A 22,850-nucleotide genomic window follows, 5' to 3' on the forward strand; every position below is an offset into this window, starting at 1 on the left:
CAGGTAAATAAATCTTAGGTGTTACCCTACCGTGATTCGGTCATCGCTGAGGTCAAGGCGGGTCTTATCTTTTCTCCAAAAGGTAACAGGTTCAGGGTGCCCGCGTGGGGGCTGACACTCAAAAGTAGCTGTCTCTCCAACTGCCACCACCACATCCTGAGGGTTTTGCCTGAAGTCATCACGCAATACTAGAAAATAAGAAAAACAAGACATCATGATGTAAATAAAGTGGCCTAATTTGTATGATTCATTTAAATATCTATTATTCCACTCCAGTCCCTGCGTTGCAGTAGCAAAATGTGATTTTTAGAGTCAACATGGTATATTTTTGCATCATAGAGCCCCCCAGCAGTGACACACAACATTTAAATTGTGGGTCAAGGATTTGTTTTTGTTTTTTTAAAGTTGCCAATTTACCCTCAAACACTGCAACTTTAGCTTCAGTGTTTGCATTCTTTTGACTACTGTAACTCAACTGTTTGTGCTATCAACGTAATGCCAGCGGATTCTGAAGTGGAGACAAGCAGCTTTGCGCCGTTGTGCAACCTTTTACCTGTGCAAAGCCACTTTTCTCTCTGTCAGAATCAGCTGATGGAAGCGGATTGCGATTTGTCAAAGAGTATTTAGGTGTTTAGGTGTTGCTGGCAACATCTCTGGGGTTAAAGGGTTAATGAAAACGACCATCCGACTCCTTTCTGGCCCAGGAAGATGGGTGTCACACACCCATGCTAGTCAATCTTCTTCTGTGTGTGTGACCCTTCCATCAAGGTGTTGGTAGGCTGCAGAAACTGAAACCCTTTAACCCACAACCAGAATGCTGTATGTCAAGCAAAGAAACATTTTGGTATGACCCAAATGTGATATTTCTACACTTCTAGTTTCCACATTTTGTGTGGGAAACTATACCAAAAGGCCACTGAATTGGGAGAAATCTTCATTGTACACATCCAACACAATGTCAAAGACACATGGTCAGAGGTAGAGTGGTCGACCTCTACCAGAATGTTCCAGGTTCTGTTCCCGCCCTTCCCGTCCAAGTGTCCTTGGGCAAGACACTGAACTTTAAATTGCTGCTGGGTATGTGTTGGGAAGTGGCATTTGTAAAACATTTTTGTAGGTTATTTAACAAAAAGTAATATAATCAACACCAGTACATCAAGGGTCAGATCTGTTAGTGAAAGCCCAAAAGGCTAAACTAAGATTTCTAATTTAATTGTAGACAAATCTCCCAATAAGAAAGAGTAGGAGAATACATAAGCGGACATTTTTCAAATTTTATTTTATACATTTGTGATACGGTACTTGTGGGTTGCATAAGGGGATTTCATAAAACATGTTAAAATAATGCAATGGTTCACTCTTTCCATGATTCCGTTGAAACCTCGATTTTTAGGTCACAATTTTGTTTCGGTTTAATATTTGATTTGTGCATTACAAAACGACAGAAAACCAAAACATTTTTTCAGAAGAATCCTTTTTGGGATTTGCTAAGGAGCAAGGGACAATGGGCAGCCGTGGTGCAGTGGAAGGGAAGGGCGGTCGACCTCCAATCGTAATATTACGGGTTCGATTCCCGCCTTGCCAGCCGATGTGTCGAAGTCTGCTTGGGCAAAATAATAAACCCCACCTTCCCTCTGGTGGAAGGTTGGCATCAGTGTTCGGCAGCGGAGCGTGTTTGAATGTATGTGTGCATGGGTGAATGGGTCTGTGACTGTAAAACGCCTTGAGCCTTCGAGGGAGGTGGAAAAGCCCTATTCAAATATACGCCATTTACCATTTTACAATGATGAAAAACCTTTCAGTTGGCTTTTACTGAGCCAGTAGTAATGTAATAAAGTTAAATTAAATATGTTGAATTCAGCTCCACGTGTTTGACACTTTTAACGTCAACATGCAAATACAAAGGTCAATGCAAATTCCCCACGACTTGGTTCAAGGGTGTAACGTGTTCACCTTTTGGCTAATCCCTTCAGGACTTGCCTCATCACTTGCACAGGTGGTTTGGCAGAGATTTTTTACACCAGATGCCCTTTCTGAGACGACACTGTTGCTATTTTTCCCGGGCTGGGGACAGGCACAGGGAACCCAGACTTGGTCCCCCTTGTGTCTACATAAGCAGTAGCGCGAAGACTCTTGCCCAAGTACTAACACTGGATCAAAATTATTGCCCTCCCTGGGGATCAAACCTGGTTTCCCATGTGCCATTCCTGTACTTAACCAACTGCTAGTCAATGAAGAAACATATAGTTAGATTTTAAACTAAGATTTGAGGCTTTACCACTACAAATAAATTAAATATCCCCCACAGAAGACTACAGAATGTACGTAGTGGAACATGGATAACAGAGAATTAATGCATGTTCAAGTCAACAAATACCCAAATTAGAGACATTGATTACAAATTGGCCAATATATTTAAAATAGTCTTTTTAGGGCATGAGATTCCATAAAATAACTTTTCATGTCAATATTTTAACTGGTTGGACATAAAACTACTCTTCCAATATTTCCCAATTTTTTTACAACGATAATACCTTGTACTGTATGTCTAAATGTCATGTTTTCTAAACCCAAAGTGACCTTATCTTTTGACTGTGTATCATCAAATTCTCATTTCATCCGTGAGTCCGAGTTAAAGTCTTAGCCAAATGCGGAATAAACGCCCTGAGGGCATTTATGAGATACTGACCCACTGAGAAGTGACTGGAAAAAGAGCATAAAAAAAGACAGCGGCTGTTGTTCCGCATGTTTTCCTAAGGCGGAGTTGTAAAAAAAAAAACAGATGCCATGTTTAAGATTAATACTGGATGCTCAGGGAAAAGCCATGCATGTAATCTTGCCATGGTAAAGATAAGCAGCTTGTGGTCAGTGAAAACATTTATGAGGTGAAATGCAGTCCAGGCCACTGATGTTTTCAAATCTCTTAAGACGCCAGAATCACTACTGCAAACATTTACCAAACATCTGCAAATACAAAGATTATATTAACAAAGATACTATCAAAGTAATTACATTGTCAGGTAGGACAGCCGCTGGGTTTTTACACTTTTTCTTTGGCTGGCGGTCCAGACCTTGGAAGAAAAATAGGGTTAGGAAAATGTTTTTGGTGCAGGGTCAGGCCTTGTTTTCACACAAAGTGGTTGCAACGGTTTGTACAAATTTGAAGAAAAAGTACAAGTGATCAAGGATATTGACAGAACTGCACGTGTCCCCAAAACCTTGTGAAATGGCCAAAAGAACAAGCGCAAGGTTTCATTGCAAAGCAAGGACAAAAGACTAGCAACACCTTTCACAGATGTCCTTGCATGCTGCTAACAGTGTGTGTTTGAGTGTGTGTGTGTGTTTGGGAAGATGAGAGACCTATAAGTCTTGCATGAAAGAAAAAACAAAAATGAAGCTGCAAATGGCGTTGTATGGCACTACCCACCACTGCTCTTGCGCCGTCTAAACACCCACCATTAGCTAAGGGTACATTAACTACGGAATTCCACAAGTTGGATGGAAACAGGACAATTTCGAAAAATAAGTTTTTGCACTTGGAGGAAGGTTTTTTTTGAGGAGTATAGAAGTTGACATATATTGCAAAAATGCTAATGGAAACACTTCTAATTAAATGAGTCACATGACCAATAACCTGATGGCAATGCGCTTCTTGGTAGGCACTGGCTGCCTTGGGTACTGGACAGCGGGCGCCACAAGAGGTGTCACAGCAACACACAGCTCATCAAAAGTTGAGCGTGTCATGCGGAATAGATAGATCTGTAAAATCCAATTATTGCTCACATCTGTCACCATGTTTTTGAACGACTTATCACGTGAGTTGGTTTATATAATTGTGAAATTGTGTTTTTCCACATTTCTAGAATTTTGATAAAGTTTTGCGCATTTGAGGATTGGAAACGCAGCTACTCTCCCCCTCTGCCACCCTAATGAGAGCCACATCTGACAAATTAATTACAATTTTTGTTTTTGTTTTTTTTTTAAATAGTAGCCTTTCTATTACTCTTTCATTTTTTTGATCATTACGAGACAAAGATCTATGTCATTTTTGAAAGACTCGGTGATGGTCATTTTTTTTAATTCCTTGGCAACACAGGTTTTTTATTCAACCCCCCCCACATTCCTAACATGTCTTTTTCATGTTGTTTTGCTCAGCTTAAGCCATGGATTCTTTGAATGCAGTACATTTTTCAGTAAAAAATATGCACGCAACAAGAAACTGCACTTTTGCAAGCTGCCATGCTAACAATGTTCAAAATCTATATATATATATATACATATATACACACACAGGTATGTCTGTGTGTGTGTGTAGATATCATGTCATAATTGATATGGAAGTCGTCTCAGAAAAAATTATAGCAAAAGATATGTTGATAGATTTTCAAAAGGTTTCTGAGTGAGATGTTGCTACGTTTAAAGGTTAAAACTTCAATGCTTTAACTTTCTGTCACATCACAGTTCAAAGCTGCATTTTTATTCTAGCAGAAATGGGAAGGATGGCACTGTAAACCACCATCAAGACTATTGTTAAAAATAGGAGATGCAAATTGGATCCCAATTGAGTTGCAATGAGTTGTAACCTCTTTGCATTAATAGCTTGTGACATGTTTTTGCAAGAAGTCTTCGCTGAAGGCCTGTTTTAAATCAAAGTGCAGTGGATGACAACCATCCCCTCCGTGAAAGTGAAATAAAAGTGTTTTTCCCCCTCCTATTGGAGCAGCTGATGAACAAAAAAAAATAGCGGCAAGCTGTCATCTCTGATGTCATGTGTGATGCATTAATACAAACAAAGAGATTAATTACATCTCTTAGAATTCTAGTCCGTAGAAGTCAGTGCAGCATAAACTGGCAGGGTGTTCAGCCTGCTTTTCATTCTCATTACCGCCATAAGCTATATTGCTGATATACTGTAGCTTGAAATCCAAGTCCCAGAGGACACCTCAACTGAGAAGGAAATCAGGAAGCAGCCAGTGGCCCTTTGGCCCAGCTGTCAATCACATGCTACAGTAAATGAGTCTCAGTAGTAGACACTACTTTGGCACAGACATATGCCTGGCTGCCTGTCATGTTGTACTGTACGCTTACTGACCCATTCCATGAAGGCATCACTACATTCATCCGGGCAAACATATGAGTTCCTGTCCCTGTGTTGATGATGTTTCCGTTAGTGTAAAGCTGGTCCCTGGAGAGGGTGAAGCCCAGACACAAAGAGGAGAAACTTGATAATTGGACACATGAAGCGAAAGCCAATTACTGAAAAGTAGGTAGGTGTGTGCAGATAGTTAAATAGAGCAGCGGAGTGTGACACTAGTCTTAAAAAATGAAAAACAGAAAAGAAAATGAAAAAGATTTTAATGCGAGGACAGATTTATTTTTATTTTGCAGGATATTGCACTACTTGCAAAAAAATGTCTGCATACTATGAGGTTACACCCGCTAACCTCTGCATGTGGGTTGAGGAGGAATAAAATGACCAAAAGGCTCAATTGGAATTTAGTCCTTTTGATTAAAAAGTTGGATCCAACTCGTACAGAGTACTCTGGGTCTTCACCATGATAGACGAGGACCCGAAAATGGACTCCCCAGCTATATCCCCCAAGGCTGTATGTGGTTTCTGGCCATTATCTGGCAGGACAGAAAAAAAACCCATTGTCTTAAACACCTTCAGTGGTTTACTTCACCAAATCTAAGTTTTGAGTGTTTGTTGTCAGTCCCCCCCGCCTCCTGCAAGCAAGTGAACTTATAGCTTTGTCTTTCAGTGGAAAACGTTCCTCTGGTTTCAACTGGTCTGGAGCTCCATGTTGGTTAATGTTTTAATGCCTTCATCAATGTGTTAGTAACAAAGTATTAAACATAGTATAAAAGTTTTTTTTTTTTTTTTTTTAAAAAAGCCTTAATTTAATAATTTAAAATTTTTATATAAAAACCCTTCAATTTACACAAAAGACCACCTAGGTAAAGGGCTATGTCAGGGTCTTTAACCTTAGACTCTGGAGCCACATGCAGTTCTATTATCTCTCCATTCTGGCTCTTTGGTGTTTGAGAAAAGAGCAATTTTATTAAATGTATTAATACTTTGTTACTAACACATTGATGTTTTTAATTGTGGTTACATTTGTTTTAGTTAAGTTTTGTAATTTACGTTTGGGTTTTTAACATAACTGATTTATATGTATAGAATTTTTTTTTTTTTTTTTTTTATCAACACCAATGTTGTCCTGTGTCATAATGATATAAAAAAATGTCATGTTTTACTAAACTTTTTTTAAAAACATTTTTTATTCAAATCTGATGCAGGAGGAGGATCTGATTTGAGGGTGAATTTCATTTTGAAAGGAACTTGTGAGTGCTGCCATCTAAAGAAAAAGAAGCGTAAATTATTTTGTATAAAAAAATACAACTTTAGTTTACTACAGCTATTGTACCTTTTAAAAAGCTACATTTTATGTATAAATGGCACAGTTTATTTTTCTTAAAACAGATTTGGGACTTTGCAGCTCTCAGAGGTCTGAAACAAACTGGACCAAATGGCTCCTGTAACATTGAAGTTTGCAGACTTTTGAACTCAGTTGAATCATCCCAACTCAGAACCCATCAAATCCAATAATTGATTATCCTTTATAGTAATTTATATTATTTTTTTCAGGCATAAAACCCTTTTTATTGCAGGAGTCAAAAATATTATGATTATTTGTACGATTTATAACAGTAGGTGTGTGAAGCCTTTTGTTTATAGCCAAACAAATTGATTTTAAATGGAAATTTGAAAGAATAGTTTTATTTTTTAACCGTATTGTATCTAATCATGAACTCGTGAATTAAAATCAATGTTTTGACATATAACTAACCTTAATCTTTTTTGTTGTTTATGAGAATTTAAACCAGAACAAACAGATATGGTTAATAAAAAAATAAATACAATACAAATAACTTTTTCCCTTGGCATAGGAATGAAGGTTAGACATCTTATAACCACTTAATATATTTTACATTTTTTATCATTGCATGATTAATTGGTATCTCATATTGGAATATTGCTTAGGCCAGTACATTTTTCAATACTCTTCATAAAGTTTTTATTCTTCAGAAACGCTTTGTCAAAATTGCAACCAGGTCAGAGAAAAACTCTTCATCTGTCCCATTATAATTTTAATATCTTTTAAATAAGTGCTTTTACCTTTAAAAAAAACGTTTTAGTGAAGGAAATATTCCTGATCAATTCACTACATATTTTATCGTTTATTCTCAACAATAATCAACTCTTCAGCTCTTTATTTTCCTAAGTTTCTCCCTTCTTGAGGTCAATATTCAATAAGATTTAGGGCATCTAAGATGGGGAATTACTAATTTCAAGTAACAAATTCCCATGTTTCTTTGAAGCGCTGTAAAGATGTGATGTAATAACTGTTTATCATGTCTTTTGTCTATTGAAATTACTCATTGTGATATTGTTGTTTTCATTTTTAAGGATCTTGTTCATATGATTTATATACAAACACAAATCTATCAATACTTTGTTGATCATATATAAACTGATTGGATTTTGTTGTTACTGTTTTTTTCATTGTTCTTTTGAAACATGTTTTAATACTTGTGACTTTCCTCCAGTTTCATTTATTTATTTATTTTTCAATGTATGTTCTATATTTTTGAGTTACATTAGGTGGCGGCCTTAAAGGTCCACTCCAAATGAATTTGTGTGCGTGTGTTATTAGCATAATGGTAAACATGTAAAAAAGAATTTAAGATTGAAACTCTGTTACTCAATTTTCCCCGTTTACTCAACCCCAAAAGGGAATTTCAAATGGTCTTCTGGCGTTCTGTAGAAAATATGTCTTAAAAAACTAGACAGGCTTTTTGATTTTAGCTAAAAAAAATTACATAATCATTATTAACTGACCACTGGGAACGAATATACAATAGATAAAAACCCTTAACCCCTTATCCGCCATTTCTAACATCCCACACTCTCCTTTCCTTTGCTTTTTAGTCCAGTCCAGCTAAATGCATCTAAGCCATATAATAATAAATTAAGCTTAGCCTCAAATACCAAAGGGGTTTATACAAATATACACTTCTTGTGTCTGAAGATCCCTGTTGTAACAGTAAAATCTGTCAACACAAGAGGCCTTCAGCTCTGATCTGTTTGCTGGACAGGGCAAGTTTAGGGGGGGGGGGGGGGGGAATAAAAATTTATAGTCGGAGTGGGACTTTAAACAAGCCTTTAGGTTTTTTCTTTTGCCTCTCCCCACACTGCATATAATTGTCTTTTAACAGTTTTCTTTAAATGTGCAAAAACAATAAAGTAAACTAAATCTAATGATCTTTAGTATATTGTAAAGTATACGCATCTGCACTATCAGCATTATTGTAGTTCTCTATGATTCTTGCAATAATAGAAAAGAACCCCTACATTCTGCATGCTTTCCCTCCTTTCCTGGCCTCCGCTGGTTTCTGTGGGTGGTGCTGCCTGATGACATGTGTGAGATAAGGTGGCGCTTTAATCTGTTGTTCTCAAATGAGGAACCCCCGTGGAGGCAGCATCCATGTGTAGTCTGTTGTCTCGAGTTAATTATTCCAGATAGCACGGCCGCCACCGCTGCCTAATGCTGTTTGATTGAATATTGCTCAATTATTCAAACAAGGCATTCAGGGGACTCATCCATTTGCCTGCTATATTCATCAAATCAGAAGGAGAATGATTTGTAAATGGGCTTCATTTCATGGCACAATAGGTGGTAAAAATATGTGACAAGGTGGAAGTATATGAATACAAATAACAACACTGGGGTTCATTATATGATTAACAAGAGGAGGAAGGTTGTGCAGCTGCTGTAAGCTTTTTGCATATTCCATCTTCCTCCTCTGATTTCCTGACACTTTGCAAAAGCACTCGGCAACTGAATTTCATTTTATCATTTCGCCATCACATCAAATCCTTTAAGATCCCACTTGAGACCTTGAAGCGTGTTGCTCAGCTAGCCAAGCTCCTGGAATGACTGAAAGGCATGCAGTCATTTCCATTTTGGTAGCAAATAACATGGATTTAAAGCAGCTTATTTATTCTTGCACTGTAGGTGATGTTTGAAAGGACGCTTCAGCTCTGCAGCCACTTATTGGCGAGCCTATTTATCAGGAAACACATTATCAGGGACAATTAATGCCTCACATTAGGAATCAAAACTGCCATCACTGCAAGGTTCATGTTTATGCCAGCGTAATTAAGGGAGAAGAGATACAGGGAAAAACAGAAAGACGGCAGTCACTCTTTCTCCATTTTTAAACAACTTTAAAGGTTTAAATAAATGCAGAACTATCTTTACCAATGCAATAATATCAGTTTAAGTACAAAGTATTGACATCATGTAAACATTTGTGAGTCAATCTTCAACATAGGTCTCGCAGAAGAAGAAAAGTAAAATGTTATCTTTCAGAATAATTTCCTGTTTTTCCCCAATGTACATAAAAAAAGTGTTTGAGTCAGACCAAATAAGAATAAACACAAATTTAAGCTTCTTTTGTGAATCATTTGCTCTGATGGTTATTAGTTTATTTGTTTGTTTTTTTGTAAATGTCCTTACTTGCTTTCCCACACCTAAAATTAATTAGATAGCCGTTTTCTGTTTATTTATTTATTTTTTAAATTACCCTTGGAACCCCCATAAACAACTATAATTACTTTATAGTTTAAAAATAACCCAAGGGCTACCTTTTTCTGGGTTATTTTAAGTCAAGATGAAAAAATAAAATAAAACCTCAAGAAAATTAAAAACAACAATAATTGAGTTAAAATGAAACTACTACCACCCTGGAAAATTGAATTGCCCCAAAATGTAACTCAAAACGCATTCTTGGGTTTTTCATGTTTGTAAGAAATAACCCAAGTGTTTGAACAGTGTGATGATAGAAAAATAAATTAAAATTTGAAAACAAACCAATGAGAATCTGAAAATTCTGTTCATATAGGCTGAGCGCAAAAAGACAAAACAATAATGTTACCTTGGAGACATGTCAAAGACCCATCCCAATTACAATTGTGTTTTTTTTTAACAGCTTCCTGTGATATTTTTCTAATAGAGGATATTAATAAAGAAAACTCAATTTAAAATAGCATTTCTGAGGGTTTTTTTTTTTTTTTTTTTTTTTTTTTTTGTAAAAAGATGGGTGATGGGAAGCAGGAGCAGGCTTACTAAGCACCAATGGTCCACCACATTAACTTAGAAATTTTAGAAAACGTGATTTTGGCTAAAATGGGCATAATTATAATTAAAAGACCACTGGGAACTTTGAAAACAGATCAAAAGATGATCAGAGTGGGAAATGTGTGACCTCTAATGTCACATTAGCCCTTGTTGTGTCTTGTGGGGTCAAGATGGGGTAACACATCAATGTAAGGGTGGGGTCATCTGGACCCCATAAGATAGCACAAGGGTTAGACGTGTCAAGAAAGGTTTTATCATATATCCGGGTCGCACTTAACATAAAGAGAAGAAAACAGTTGTCTCTGAGGATTAGATAGAGAAGTTTATGTTCTATAGGAGAACATCCAACTATCCAGAACATACAGCCAAGATGTTGAGTCATTTTACACCTTCAAATGCAGTTTCACCCAAAGTGGACTTCATGGACCAATGAGGACACCACGGTTGACAGTATACAAAAAAAAAACAACATGTTTACTGACAAGTCCCAAAGCTTTTAGTGAGTTTTTGGCACACCTGCTTTAAGCTCACAAATGCTAAATGAATCATATCCAGGGAAATGTAAAAAAAAAAAAAACAGTTCCATCTGTAAAATATGGAAAAGTCTAAATTCTGGTTTGCTGATTCCTACTGTCTTGCATCTATGTGGGAAATAATGACCTCTCAAGACTGTTGAGGCATTCTAAGGAAACATACTGCAGCTTGGTCTCAGTGGTTGGTTAGAGGATTTTCAAAAGGATAATAACCCAAAACACTACAAAAAATACCCACGAATGACTGGGGCAAAACACTGGACTATTCTGAAGGGATCCTCTGAGATCTGATCAAAATTCTAGCTAGTGATTATCTGTAGAAGTCCTGTTGTCCATGCCAGATTTAAAATTAGTTTTTTTATTCATTTTTATAAGGATTTTCTTAAACTACAGTTCAGAAGTAAATCTTTCTAATTTTCTTTGGGGGAAAAATAAATCAATTAATTGGCTTTCAAACTAACGTGTTGCCATGGTGGGTTTTTCTTTTGGGTAACTAAAAATATTTCATGTCTTCAAAACTATTAGACAGATTGTCACCAATATGGTGCCTAGAAGGGGTGAGATTTATTAATATAGCTGTTTCACACGCACCTAAAATAGTAAGAATAAATGATTTTTAATGAGTTGTTAAACCGAAACAGACTTCCAGCAGATTCAGTACAGCTACATTATAAAAGGAGTTAGTGGTTGGTCTTTAAATTTCCCTCTTGCAGCACTAGACAGACATTGTTCACTCAGTGTAATACTTTCTGTCTCTAAAATTACTTTCCTTATTTTTAATGCTTGCACAATAAATAAAAATGTACTGACATTGCAATATCAGCTTGTGAATTTGCAAGGGATGGCGTAAAAAACATGGGCTGTGTCTGAATTCCTTCACGCCTTACTACATAACGCACTATATAGTGCATTCACCATTTTGCAGTGCTGTCCAAATCTACAATTCCAAAATCAAGTGCCCTAGAGATTTCCCACAAGTCTCTGTACAAAATCAGTGTGCATCGATGCTAACTAGATTGTCAAATATAAACCACAATGCATTGGGATTGAAAATGTTTTTTCAAAAAAGATGTTTAAATGTTTTATTTTTAAAAAACCATCAACGTTTTCATCTGTAGAACACAGTGAATTCAAGACAAAGATGAATAGTCGTAAAATGCTGCTGCTTGGGGTTGCACAGAAGACTTCTCTCCCAAAACTGGGACTTATATATGTTTTCTTTGTACATTTTTTGGCTGTTGTGTGTCCTAAAAATATGGTAATTTAATATTACTGATACTTGATAATCAGTTGCGATACATAAAGATTATCTGGAACATTCTCTAAGTCAGGGACGTTTAACTTTATCCAGGTATACCTCCATACTAAGGCTCTACAACATGAGGAAAACTTGCAGTTTGAAATACTAGTGATCAATAATGCGGTGACACAAACAGTAAAACATCTAAATACATGATTTCCGTCTCACTACAACAGTTTAATTTAACCCTTGTGCTATCCTAGGCACTTTAACATTGGGAGTTGGGTCATTGAGACCCACTAGCCAGTGCTGTGAACCTTTTTTGTCATTTGTGATCTTCACTGGTGTCCATGGATTACATGAAATCTTTCCACCTTTATCCACCTTTGTCATGGTAGGGAGAACACGTCAATGCAAGGGTGGGGTCATCTAATATAGCACTGCAAATGACCCTCACCTACCCAGGCGGTAGGGAACTAACATCAAATGCGATTGTTCAAAAGCATAAAGGGATTTATTTGCTTGGTTAAATACTTCAAGCTGCCATAAGATAGTGTTAGCACATTTAAGGATGCTATTTATCGCAATTTTCGCCGACTTTTGCGTTATGCATATTGCACAGCTTAAAATGGCGATAACGATACATTTGCGATTTATTGTGCAGGCCAACTCCATACACTTTCATTTGCTTGCAGGTGTGGCACCACCGATATGATTATACTTGATACTATGGTACTTTATCGTACCACAGTACATGTATGCTTGAAAATGCTACCAATTTAAAGTTAAACGATGCCTTTTACAACATGCTATGAGTATTTGTTGACATGTAGTCTAAGAATCTTTTGAGGAATCTCTAATTGGATGCAGTGTCAGCTCGCACAAAGAAAACTGTTCTGATTGTAGGGAAGCAGCACAGAGGCACAAGTGAAATTGTTAATGAGCAGAGAGGGAAGATGAAGATGCTAACACCTTGTGAGTTCCGTGTGTAACAGATGGTTGCATATCCATTTGGGAAGCACAGATGCAAAGAGGAAGCGTGGGGCTGCATGTAGATAAAGCCTACCGCCGCTACCAAACACACACAAAGCTCACAAACAGACACTGGCACTCTTCTTTTCAGAGACATCATTAAACATCCATTTTGATTCTGTGCAAGCAAAGGGTTTGAGCATGGTGACAAGGATTGTGAGCAAAGGCGTTTCTTTTGGTAACATATAGCTTTATACAGTCAGTCATCTACTGTCAGTAAAGGCATTCGAGCCAAAGGATTTTTTATGACAGTCCAGCCTTAAGTTGAGCTTTGGACTTTGCTGCAGATTCTTTTTGAGCAAGATAGCCTTTAGGGGGTGTGGCAGTTTCTCAATAGCAGTCAAGAGTGTCCCATATCTGTCACATTCAGGGAACACATACTGACATGTACATATAGCCACACAAACAGTTGCTCCAATGCTCCTATAGCACCAACTAAGCCAGTGACCACAACCCACCGCCACTGTTCTGGAACCACATCTGCTGCACATGTGAGGCCGTGTCACACAGCCACTGCCTACATTTTGCGCATTTTCCACGTTTGAAATGTTGGCTGTTCGTGACGCATGCGTGATGTACGTTGCTTGGGTTCGTCATTCGTCGATGTGCGCTGATGTCGGTCGACGGTTTCAGGCGACGGGTCTTTACGTGAGTCCGGTTTTGAGCTGTTTCAAATTTTTGGTCGGTTGATAAATTTACGCTATTGTTACGTAAATCTTACGCAATTGTGAGGGATTTTAGCAAGACGCATATGCAGATATGTGGCTTTCCACAGCCGTTGTCTAACAGACTTTTCCCTTACGTACCACCGGTGTATACATTTTGAATCACATATACGGTACACATGTTAAAATTATGTAATTGACTCACGACTCATGCTATATATATAAAAAATTCACACAAAGACCACAACTTTTCTCACTTTTTCCACGCATATACACGTATGACCAATTTTCAGCTGTGCAATATGCCCAAAACCTACTGAGTGGCTGTGGGACACGGCCCTTAGGAGGGGGGCATCTCAAAAGAAAAGAGCGTTTTACACAAGGGAGGCTTTTTTTTACGATGCATATATAAACAACTTAACTGACTGTGCCCTAAAAAAGTCATTAACAATCAGTCAGGAGTACGATCAGCAGGGAGATGAGGAGCATTTACAGAATGTCCCCTGAGGCTAGGAGCCCGGCACACACACACAGTCCCCGTTATATTTCTGTAAATCAGGGCCTACGTTCATCTAAATAAAATGAATGGGAAAAGAGATATTTCAGTAGCTGGCATTCAATTAGAAAATGACAGCATGGAAAAGGAAAACAATCAGGAAGTGACAGAATTAAAAATGAGGTGCACACTGAATCTAACACACACATGGTAAACTCTCGACTTCTAATTTAGGATAATGGTCAGTTTGCCAGATAGTGAGGGAAATATGTTGCTTATTTAATGTGTTCACAAATGATTTGGAATGCATTAAGTCCAATTAGAGCCTGCTGACATAAATCTGCAAACCAAGAGGTGCAAGGTAACTGAAATCAGCAGTTTCCAAAAGAAAAAAAAAAAACATAAATAGACAGCTTGTAAACCTTGCACTGCTTTGCTTTGCCTTTTTTTTGCCATCATTAGTGTCAAATCTAATTAGAGTCAAAATGAAGGTTGGAAATACATTCGGAGCACGCCTTTGGCAACACAAATTTAACCGAGTTCGTGGAGATGCAGTCTACTTTTCAGCTGCAACCACAAACTCAAAATAAGGATTTTTTTTCTTTCCACTCTCTTTAATCTTCAGAAGGCCACCCTAATTTTTCCTCAGTATTTTTATTCACAATTCAGCCTTGCAGGGCATGTTAGAATGTAAATTTACACTTAACTGTATAATCATATTAGTTATGCATTCTTTGGCCTTTGAGTTAGAAGCCAGTCAACCACCACAGAGAGATAGCAATAAACACTCCACCATTGTCATGTTTCATTAACCTCCATTCTCGTGTCGTGTAACGTAAATTAAATCTGAGGATGGTGAAAAGGGCTTCTCCCCCTCTTCTTTCTATTGCCCGCATCTCCTCTTCCTCAGCTCTCACCCGGCGTGCCTCCAGTTACTGTAACAGCATTCCCTCAGACCACATTTCCACATCTATAATTAATTACCCCCGTCCCCGCGCATTTCTCCTCAGCCACACATTTGTAAATCTGCCCCCCACCCTCCGTGCTCCCCAGTGCCGGCCGGGCTCATCTTCACCTGTAAATCCAGACGCACCCATGTTTGATTAAACATTTGCACATGGATTTTACTCATGATTTTGGATTTAATCACTCCTTTATCATTTGCAGACACTTAGTTATTTTTTTTATTAAAAAGCTGGAGAAAAGGCTGCAAAAAAAAGAAAAAACTCCCAACTCTGATGCTGGAAGGCACAAATGCCCAATGTTCATAAACTTTCCTACTTCTCTGGCAGTTATTGGATGATCACGCGGACTAACCGCAGAGGGAGCAAGAAAAAACATGAAAGCAAAATATAGAAAAGGTCGATAGTATTTTTTTTTTTTCCCTGGAAGAAACCATTGATATCGTAGCCCCTTACAGCAATATTGTGGAGATGTACAGCAGAAGCTGGAAAATGAGTCAGAGTTTAGAAACGAGTATTTTATCCATCTTGGTTTAGTAAATTCACCAAGGAAAAGGAGAGCTTTCCTGCATCTGTATCCTTTGACCACTACTAAGGAACGCTGCAGCTCAGCCCAATCATTATAAGTAGTTTCTTTCTTTATTTTTTATTTTTTTAAACAGGGTAGGGAAAAGATTCGGAGGAGTTGGAATTGTCTCTATTGCATGAATGTCATTTCACACAACAGCAAATAAATATATATAGTAGGACAAAAAGATAGAACAGGAAGGGCTGATTCGTACATCTGCACCACCTAGCATGATCAAACACATCTCACGATGGCCACTGGAGACGTCTGCCGAGCTCTGTTTACCACTGCATCCTGCTTTTATCCTGCTTTGCATGGGCACATACAGATGGGCCAAAATATGTGCATGTTTGGATAGAATATAGATATATGGGAATGCATTTAAATAAAGCCTTGCGGTTATGAGGCGAGGGCATTTTCTCCCCCTCCCTTCCACATGCCGCTGGCATTCGGCACAAAAGAAAACTAATTAATATGGTAATGTTGCGCTAACACTTTAACTGAAAGTGTGTGTTAGTGTGCTATGTTGCTTTGATTGCGCTGATTTGACCTTTGATCTCCAAATGAGAAAATCAACTCAAATGATCAAATGCTAGTTGGGTGCTAGAGGTTCATGTAACCTGCTGGTGACACTGACTTTACACACATTTATTCCCCCGACTGGCAACCCCCCTAAAAAAACAACACTTCACACAGGAATTACAGTAATTGCTCCCTCCCACAGAATGAAGGCATGTTTTATGGGTTCATTGGTCAGACTAAATTGGCTGTAGGGTGAGTGTGCATGGCTGTGTTCGATTGGTCTAATCAGCCTCCTGCACAGCATCATTTACAATATGCCCTCACTACCTTTCGGTGAGCAGGCAAAAAAAAAAGAAGGGTTTTAGAGATTTTGGGAATTCATGGAAACTTACAGCAGAACACAAAGGTCTTCCAGGGGCAGCATATTCTGTTTTAACAGAAGACTCCGAAACATGACAAAATATTGAGCACAAAACCTGCGAAACTGGTGTGAACCATCAGGAATGTCTTATTTTACTATATAGTTGAAGATTTTTAATTTTTCTTTTAGTCATTATTCAGTGAAAATCCTGTTTTTGGTGTTTTTAACATGTTTTTGTGGCATTTTTCTCATGATGTAGGACATATATGAAGAAAATTAGGCTCTACAATGCATTTCTAAGTATTTCGTTATTCAAATTTTTGTGAATCGGGCGCAGCTTACAAAATGCCTTTGGAAAACGCTTGTAGGTGTGATGTCAAAGCTGCTACGACAAGCCACAAGCTCCCAGTCACGCTCCATTCTGCCTCCAGATCCATGTACGTCTTTGTTTTCTTCTTTAAAGCCGACATCTGGATCAAAACTGGATAGCTCCAATATTTTTAGCCGTTTTGTTGCACCGCTAATTTGAGCTTGAGGTTGTGAAGGTGGTGTAAGCAAGCGGGAGAGCATCTAAACAGATATATAACGGGAAATGAGGCTGGGCTTCCTCAAAGCCAACAATCCCGCCCACAATCAGAGGAAAATTTCTAATGAACTACTGCCTTTCTGCAGAAACATTGATTTCTGATTTAGGCCAAAAGCAGATCATCATAATTAAAAGACCAAAGGAAACTTTTTAACAATAGATCACAAGATTGTTGGATTGGGACTTTAAATAAAACACTCCCAACCACACAAAAACAATGTAACACACTATTGTGTTTTGGAGAATCAGAAACATATGTTGAATGTATAGCACTACCTATGCTAATTTAAGGTAGCATCATTTTGGCACATGCTGGATCATACTATGCCGTATAAATAGTAATAATAATAATAATAATAATAATAATAAAAAAATCTAACAATATTATTACAATTTTTAAAGTAAAAAACACTTTTGTGAATCCCCAAATTAAATGGAATTATGAATTACTTTAAATGTGTCTATAACAGCAAAAACAGCATTTTTTCCACTGTCCCAAAAAAAAACATCTAAAAAATTCTGTTTTTTTTATCTTGAGGTCAATGTCCAATCCAGACAATTCTCAATTAGACTTGACTGTGTGCAACTATAAGTTGACGAAGAAAAAAACGATTGATAACAAGCAAACAAAATTAACTTGACATATTTTTCATCATTCCAAAAATGTCAACATCAAAGGGAAGAGAAACTATTTCACAATACAATAGATAGAGGATAAAGAAGATATAGGCCTATTTTCTTGGTGTTTATGGGTAATTCAACCGGAACTGGTCCAGAATATTCTGTCATTCATGTAGAAATTATCTGCACAACAAACAGTCTCTGTTGGATAAACCTCAAAAACAGTTTCATGCTGTGTATTGATTGACATTTCCACAAAATCAATACATCTGAAGAGCAGAACCAAACGAGATTTTGACCAGCATTTAAAAGTCTCAGATCACATCTCATTAAGGAGGCCGGGGATCCAGGTACACTCCAAGCTCGCTTCGTCTCTATCCCAGTCTAACATAAAATAATTACAGAGCAGCTAAAGAGATTATTCACCCCAAATCTCTGTTAATAACATCTGTGCATATTCCCTGGTAAACCCAAGGCCACCAAGAGTGCAATAGAAAGGAGTATGCTGACTTTTTCAGAGGCTTCACAGGATTTCTTTCTGGGTTTTTTGTAATAGCAGTTTGTAGGAAGTGTCCCTATCCTTTACACGGCCACTTGCTCATTTGATTATTGACTGTTTCATTGGAATTCTACTTACCAAAATTGGCTCTCAGCCACTGATTGATGGAGGTCAAACAGACAGGTATACAAAGGACAGTTTATAAGTCAGATAAAACAAATGAGCAGTACAGTCGGATGTCATCAGCATAGAGTTTATATATATCTATATTTTATATAAAGAAAGGATTGGTCCTCAAACTGAACATTGAGGAGATGTACAGCCGAAACAGGGAGGCATTCATTTGGGTTACACATGAATGCTTCCCTGTTTACAAAAAAAAAAAAAAAATATTGCAAAAACATTGACGCTTCTGTTGGTAAAACAGGAAGAAAACCCTCTTTAAACAAAACCAGACCTACTAACTAACTAACCCCCCCCCCCTAAGTCTCTTTATCATTACACCTTCACCAACAGTCTCAATGAGGGATGCCACAGTTCTCAGTTCAAAACCAAACTATATGTTACACCGTTGAACAAAATCCTGGAGACGAGTTTAGGACTGGGTTAGGATATTGTGGCATATTAAGAAAGATATATGATGTATTGTTTTAAAACAAAAGCCTGGTGTCAAGGTAATTGTCATTGTTACTTGCTTAATGGCAAAAAAAAAAAAAAAAAAAAAAAAAAAAAATCTTTTTTTTGATCATACCCAAATCATATTAACCTAAGACCATGACCCAAAATTGTAGGCTTGAATCACATCATTTGGAAAGTGAACCATTTTCTTCCTAGTATGGAATACTAAGGAAAAGTCCAATAAAACCATGACTGATTATTATTTGGAGGCGTTGACTATCATATCATTTTAATAAACGCTGTTTCTGTTAAAGCAATATTGACATCTTTTAAAAATATCATTAGTAGTTAAAATATAACTAAATTTGACAAGAACGCATCTGAAAAGATGAAGTTGGTGGAGAAAAGTTTCCTCTGATAAATTAAGTTTTTTTTAAATAAATAATAAAATCGTCACAGCACATTTAGAGTGAACAAACATTTTAGTGACAGCAGGTTAGTTGTATCAAATAAACCTTTTGGAATCTTTTTGAGGTAACTAAAGTAAAATATTGGGTTAAGGCAGACCTAAGCATGTTATTTTAAGATTTTCTTTGGTCTTTTAGGTAGAGTTCGTGAAGTTCCAGATGAGAGGATTGACTGTCGCTCCACTATGTAACCGTTTTTTTGTTAAAGCTCAAATGGAGTCATTTATCAGGGGATTGGCCTCATGTAGCGGAGCAAAGCTGGTTTTCACAGGCAAAACTTTATGGAGTATAGCTCCAAAGTGGCCGTTGAAGGACTGGACAAGAGCATCCACATGGTTGTTCAAAGAGAAATTGACATTAAAAAGCACACACACTATGATCATTGAGGTGAATGTTCAACACAAGCAGGTCCCAAACTAAATGAAAAAACAAGATTGTTTTCACTTGGCCTTTTACATGAATAACATGTTGAGTGAAATTCTCATAGTGACCGGACGCACAGGGCAATCAGCCTCTGCTCAAGGAGGGTGCTCCCTATTGAAAATCCTGTGTATTTCCAATTAAAACCAAGGGTTGTGGAAGATACGGGGGGAGCCCAAAGGGGTTGGAAATGTCCGAGTGTCAGCAGCGATACTCTGTAGAGAAAATCCCTCACAGCCAACGGATGCATCCATGCCGACTCAACCACAGACCCATGACAAAATGAGCATGACCACTATCCACTTTTAATCTAGCTTTACAATCTCTTCTAGATTTTTCCTCAACTTTACCAGAGTACCAGGTTAAAAAGGAGAGACAATTATAAAAGGAGGGACACACAAGTGGTGGTGGAAAGATTGGTTTGTAGTTCTCCCAGTTGTCAAAAGGATTTTCCATACTCAATTTAATTCAGAGAGTTCTTTGATCGTAAATGATTACAACAGAGGAACTTGGCAATATGATTCATATACTGAAAGGATGTAAGTGGCAAAAAAATGAGCCAAGAAAAACATCCTGACCAGAGAAGAGTGGTGGCAAAGCCAAACAAAGGAACTATCGTGGCCTTCAAGTAGAGGTATAATGATTCATTCCAACATTGGTTCAATTCATATCATAATTTGTGGTTGACGATTTGATTCACTGACCTTAGGTCAATCCAGGACATCTTTAGCCAAAACTTTAAGCAGTTGTGACTCAGAGATAAATACTTGGGAACTGAACAGTACAGGGGATGTTTTCCAGATTCCATGTATTTCTTCCAAGATAATGAAGTGTAAATTAATGTGAACAGACAATACACAAGAATTAATGGCAAATCCTTAAAAATTTTAGATTAATGAAGTTCAGCCCACTGCTGTTTTTTCCACATCAAAATAATCCAAAGGGAACATTTTTAGCACATTCTACCAGACTGTATGGTCACATGACTTTGCTAAATTCAGTGATTCCACACATTGGACTGGAATGATGGTTGATCCAAATGGTATTTTCCAATCGGTTGATTTCACTTTTTATAATGGTAAAGGTCAATTTGGTTAAGGAGGAATATCATAGGAATGTAAATCATTTAACCTATTTAGTCAATGAATCATAACACTCCTAAGTCTCATTTTTCCATCATATTTTTTCATCAGTGGTCCAATAGACTATAAGCAAAAGAACAAAATATATGCATAAATTAACAAATAATAAATTAACCTCTATGGAGCAACAAAGACAAGAACAGCTGTCTAACCGCATCATCCATCCTTCCTAACATTTTTCTCTACCTGTTTAAACTCCACCTACGTCTGAGCGTTCTCTTTATTTGGTTTTACACACAAACATGAACATGAAGTCTAATAGAAAGGCAGGGTTGGAACAAATTTGATTTAACATGAAAAGAGAACTGATCATTGTTTGAGCAGCATGTGTGTGGACTGGTGGACAAAATAACTGTAAATAATGACATGGATAATCTCAGCACAGCTGTACGTATTAGGTCCTTTAATCCTGGTCCAGATCGGTGATGTGATCACGCTGGCTTGGGGACAGATGAGCAACAGCCACCAGGCTGCCAAGTGGGCTAAAAGGCAGCCGGCTGGCCTGACGCTCACTTTTAAACATGATAGGGACATGAATGTGAGTGTCCTAGAGTGCAGCTCTGAACAGCATTCATACAAAAAGCCTTTTTCTACATCACATTCACCAAAAAAATGATACTTTTACAAAATATGATTTATGTTTTATAATAAATAATGAACAGCTGACACCATCTTAATATCTTTTTCCGTTCTGGCACATAAGGAACACAGCTCTGCAAGTAAACACAAGCTGCAATAAGGAAAATCAGCTCAGATGTTTCATCATTTCAATATTTAGACTCATTTTTACCAATTTTATCAAATTGTATTTGTTAATGCGTTCAATATCTTTAAACGAAACTTGTATGAGTTTGATTTCCTTATCTCGGAGAGCCTCCCTTGACGATTTACCATGTTCAGCACAGGGATGGTACTCTTCCTCAAGGCGTTGCAACATCTCCGTAAATCATGCTGAAAATGACTGCTGTGAGTGGCTGAGTCGGCAGTAGAAAGCGCTGCACCTCTGCGTTGCTGACACATGCGGGCTAGTCCACAGCAACTTTGTCCGTCTGATCTGCATACTTGTGCCAAAGCCAGTCGTCTGTGGTCAGATGAAGAGGAGATGGGAACAGGCGAGACGGCATCTGTGTCGCGTATCAGTAAGTGGAAAGGTCAGAAGTGTAAGGCATGCAATAAATGACTGGCAGATGGAGGCCCTGGCATCAATGCCAAGGCATATTCTCTAGGTACAAGACGCAAGGAAAGTGACAATCCTGTCTCCTCCGGAAGAAAACAAATACAATGAGATGAACTGACTGAATAAACAAAGAACCCTGGTCAGTTTATTTTATTTCATCACCGAAAACCCCCCAACAACCTTGGTGAAAGAAGGATTTTTTAAGATAAACCCAAAATAAATTCCAAAAAATCTGACATACATCTATTCTGTGTTGATTGACATTTAGAAATTAAATGCACTGAAATCAAAGCCAGCTATAAGCCTTTAAAGTTCTGAAAACAAAAACATTTTTTGGACTATAAATCACTCCGGAATAGAAGTCACAGCATAATAAATACAAACAAAAAAATCATAGAAGTCACACTGGAGTGGCCACTTCATACTTCATCGCGATCGGCAATCGCATCAATTGCATTACGTCCCTACTGCAATCGCACAGTCTAGTTCATACTAAGGTTGGCTAGTTTTGGTTAGGATTGTCTGCTATAACTGCAACAAACTTCTATGTAGCATTTATATTTGCTAAGCCTGATGGCACCATTGTCTCCAGTGTTTCAGTGGTTTGGTATGTTTTTTGTCGTGCTATATAGAGATCTTTGAGATTCTATTTTTTATATACAATATATAGAGCTTTTTTTTTATATGCAAAGTTTTTCTGAAGATGCTCACATCTATATAAATAAGTTTTTGGGTA

The 22,850-nt window shown here is 37.6% G+C and overlaps 1 protein-coding gene across 3 annotated transcripts in view; it reads right to left on the reverse strand.

Moving 5' to 3' along the window:
- The window catches only part of LOC101156842 (roundabout homolog 2), a 125,527-nt gene that overhangs the window by 57,319 nt on the left and 45,358 nt on the right, over positions 1–22,850 (reverse strand). For all 3 annotated transcript variants that reach the window (XM_023962382.1, XM_023962380.1, XM_023962381.1), the window contains exon 3: positions 31–188. In XM_023962382.1, the coding sequence (XP_023818150.1) occupies positions 31–188 (158 nt within the window). The remainder of the gene's footprint in view (positions 1–30; positions 189–22,850) is intronic.

This window comes from Oryzias latipes, chromosome 14 (assembly GCF_002234675.1).
Source record: "Oryzias latipes chromosome 14, ASM223467v1".
NCBI lineage: Eukaryota > Metazoa > Chordata > Actinopteri > Beloniformes > Adrianichthyidae > Oryzias > Oryzias latipes.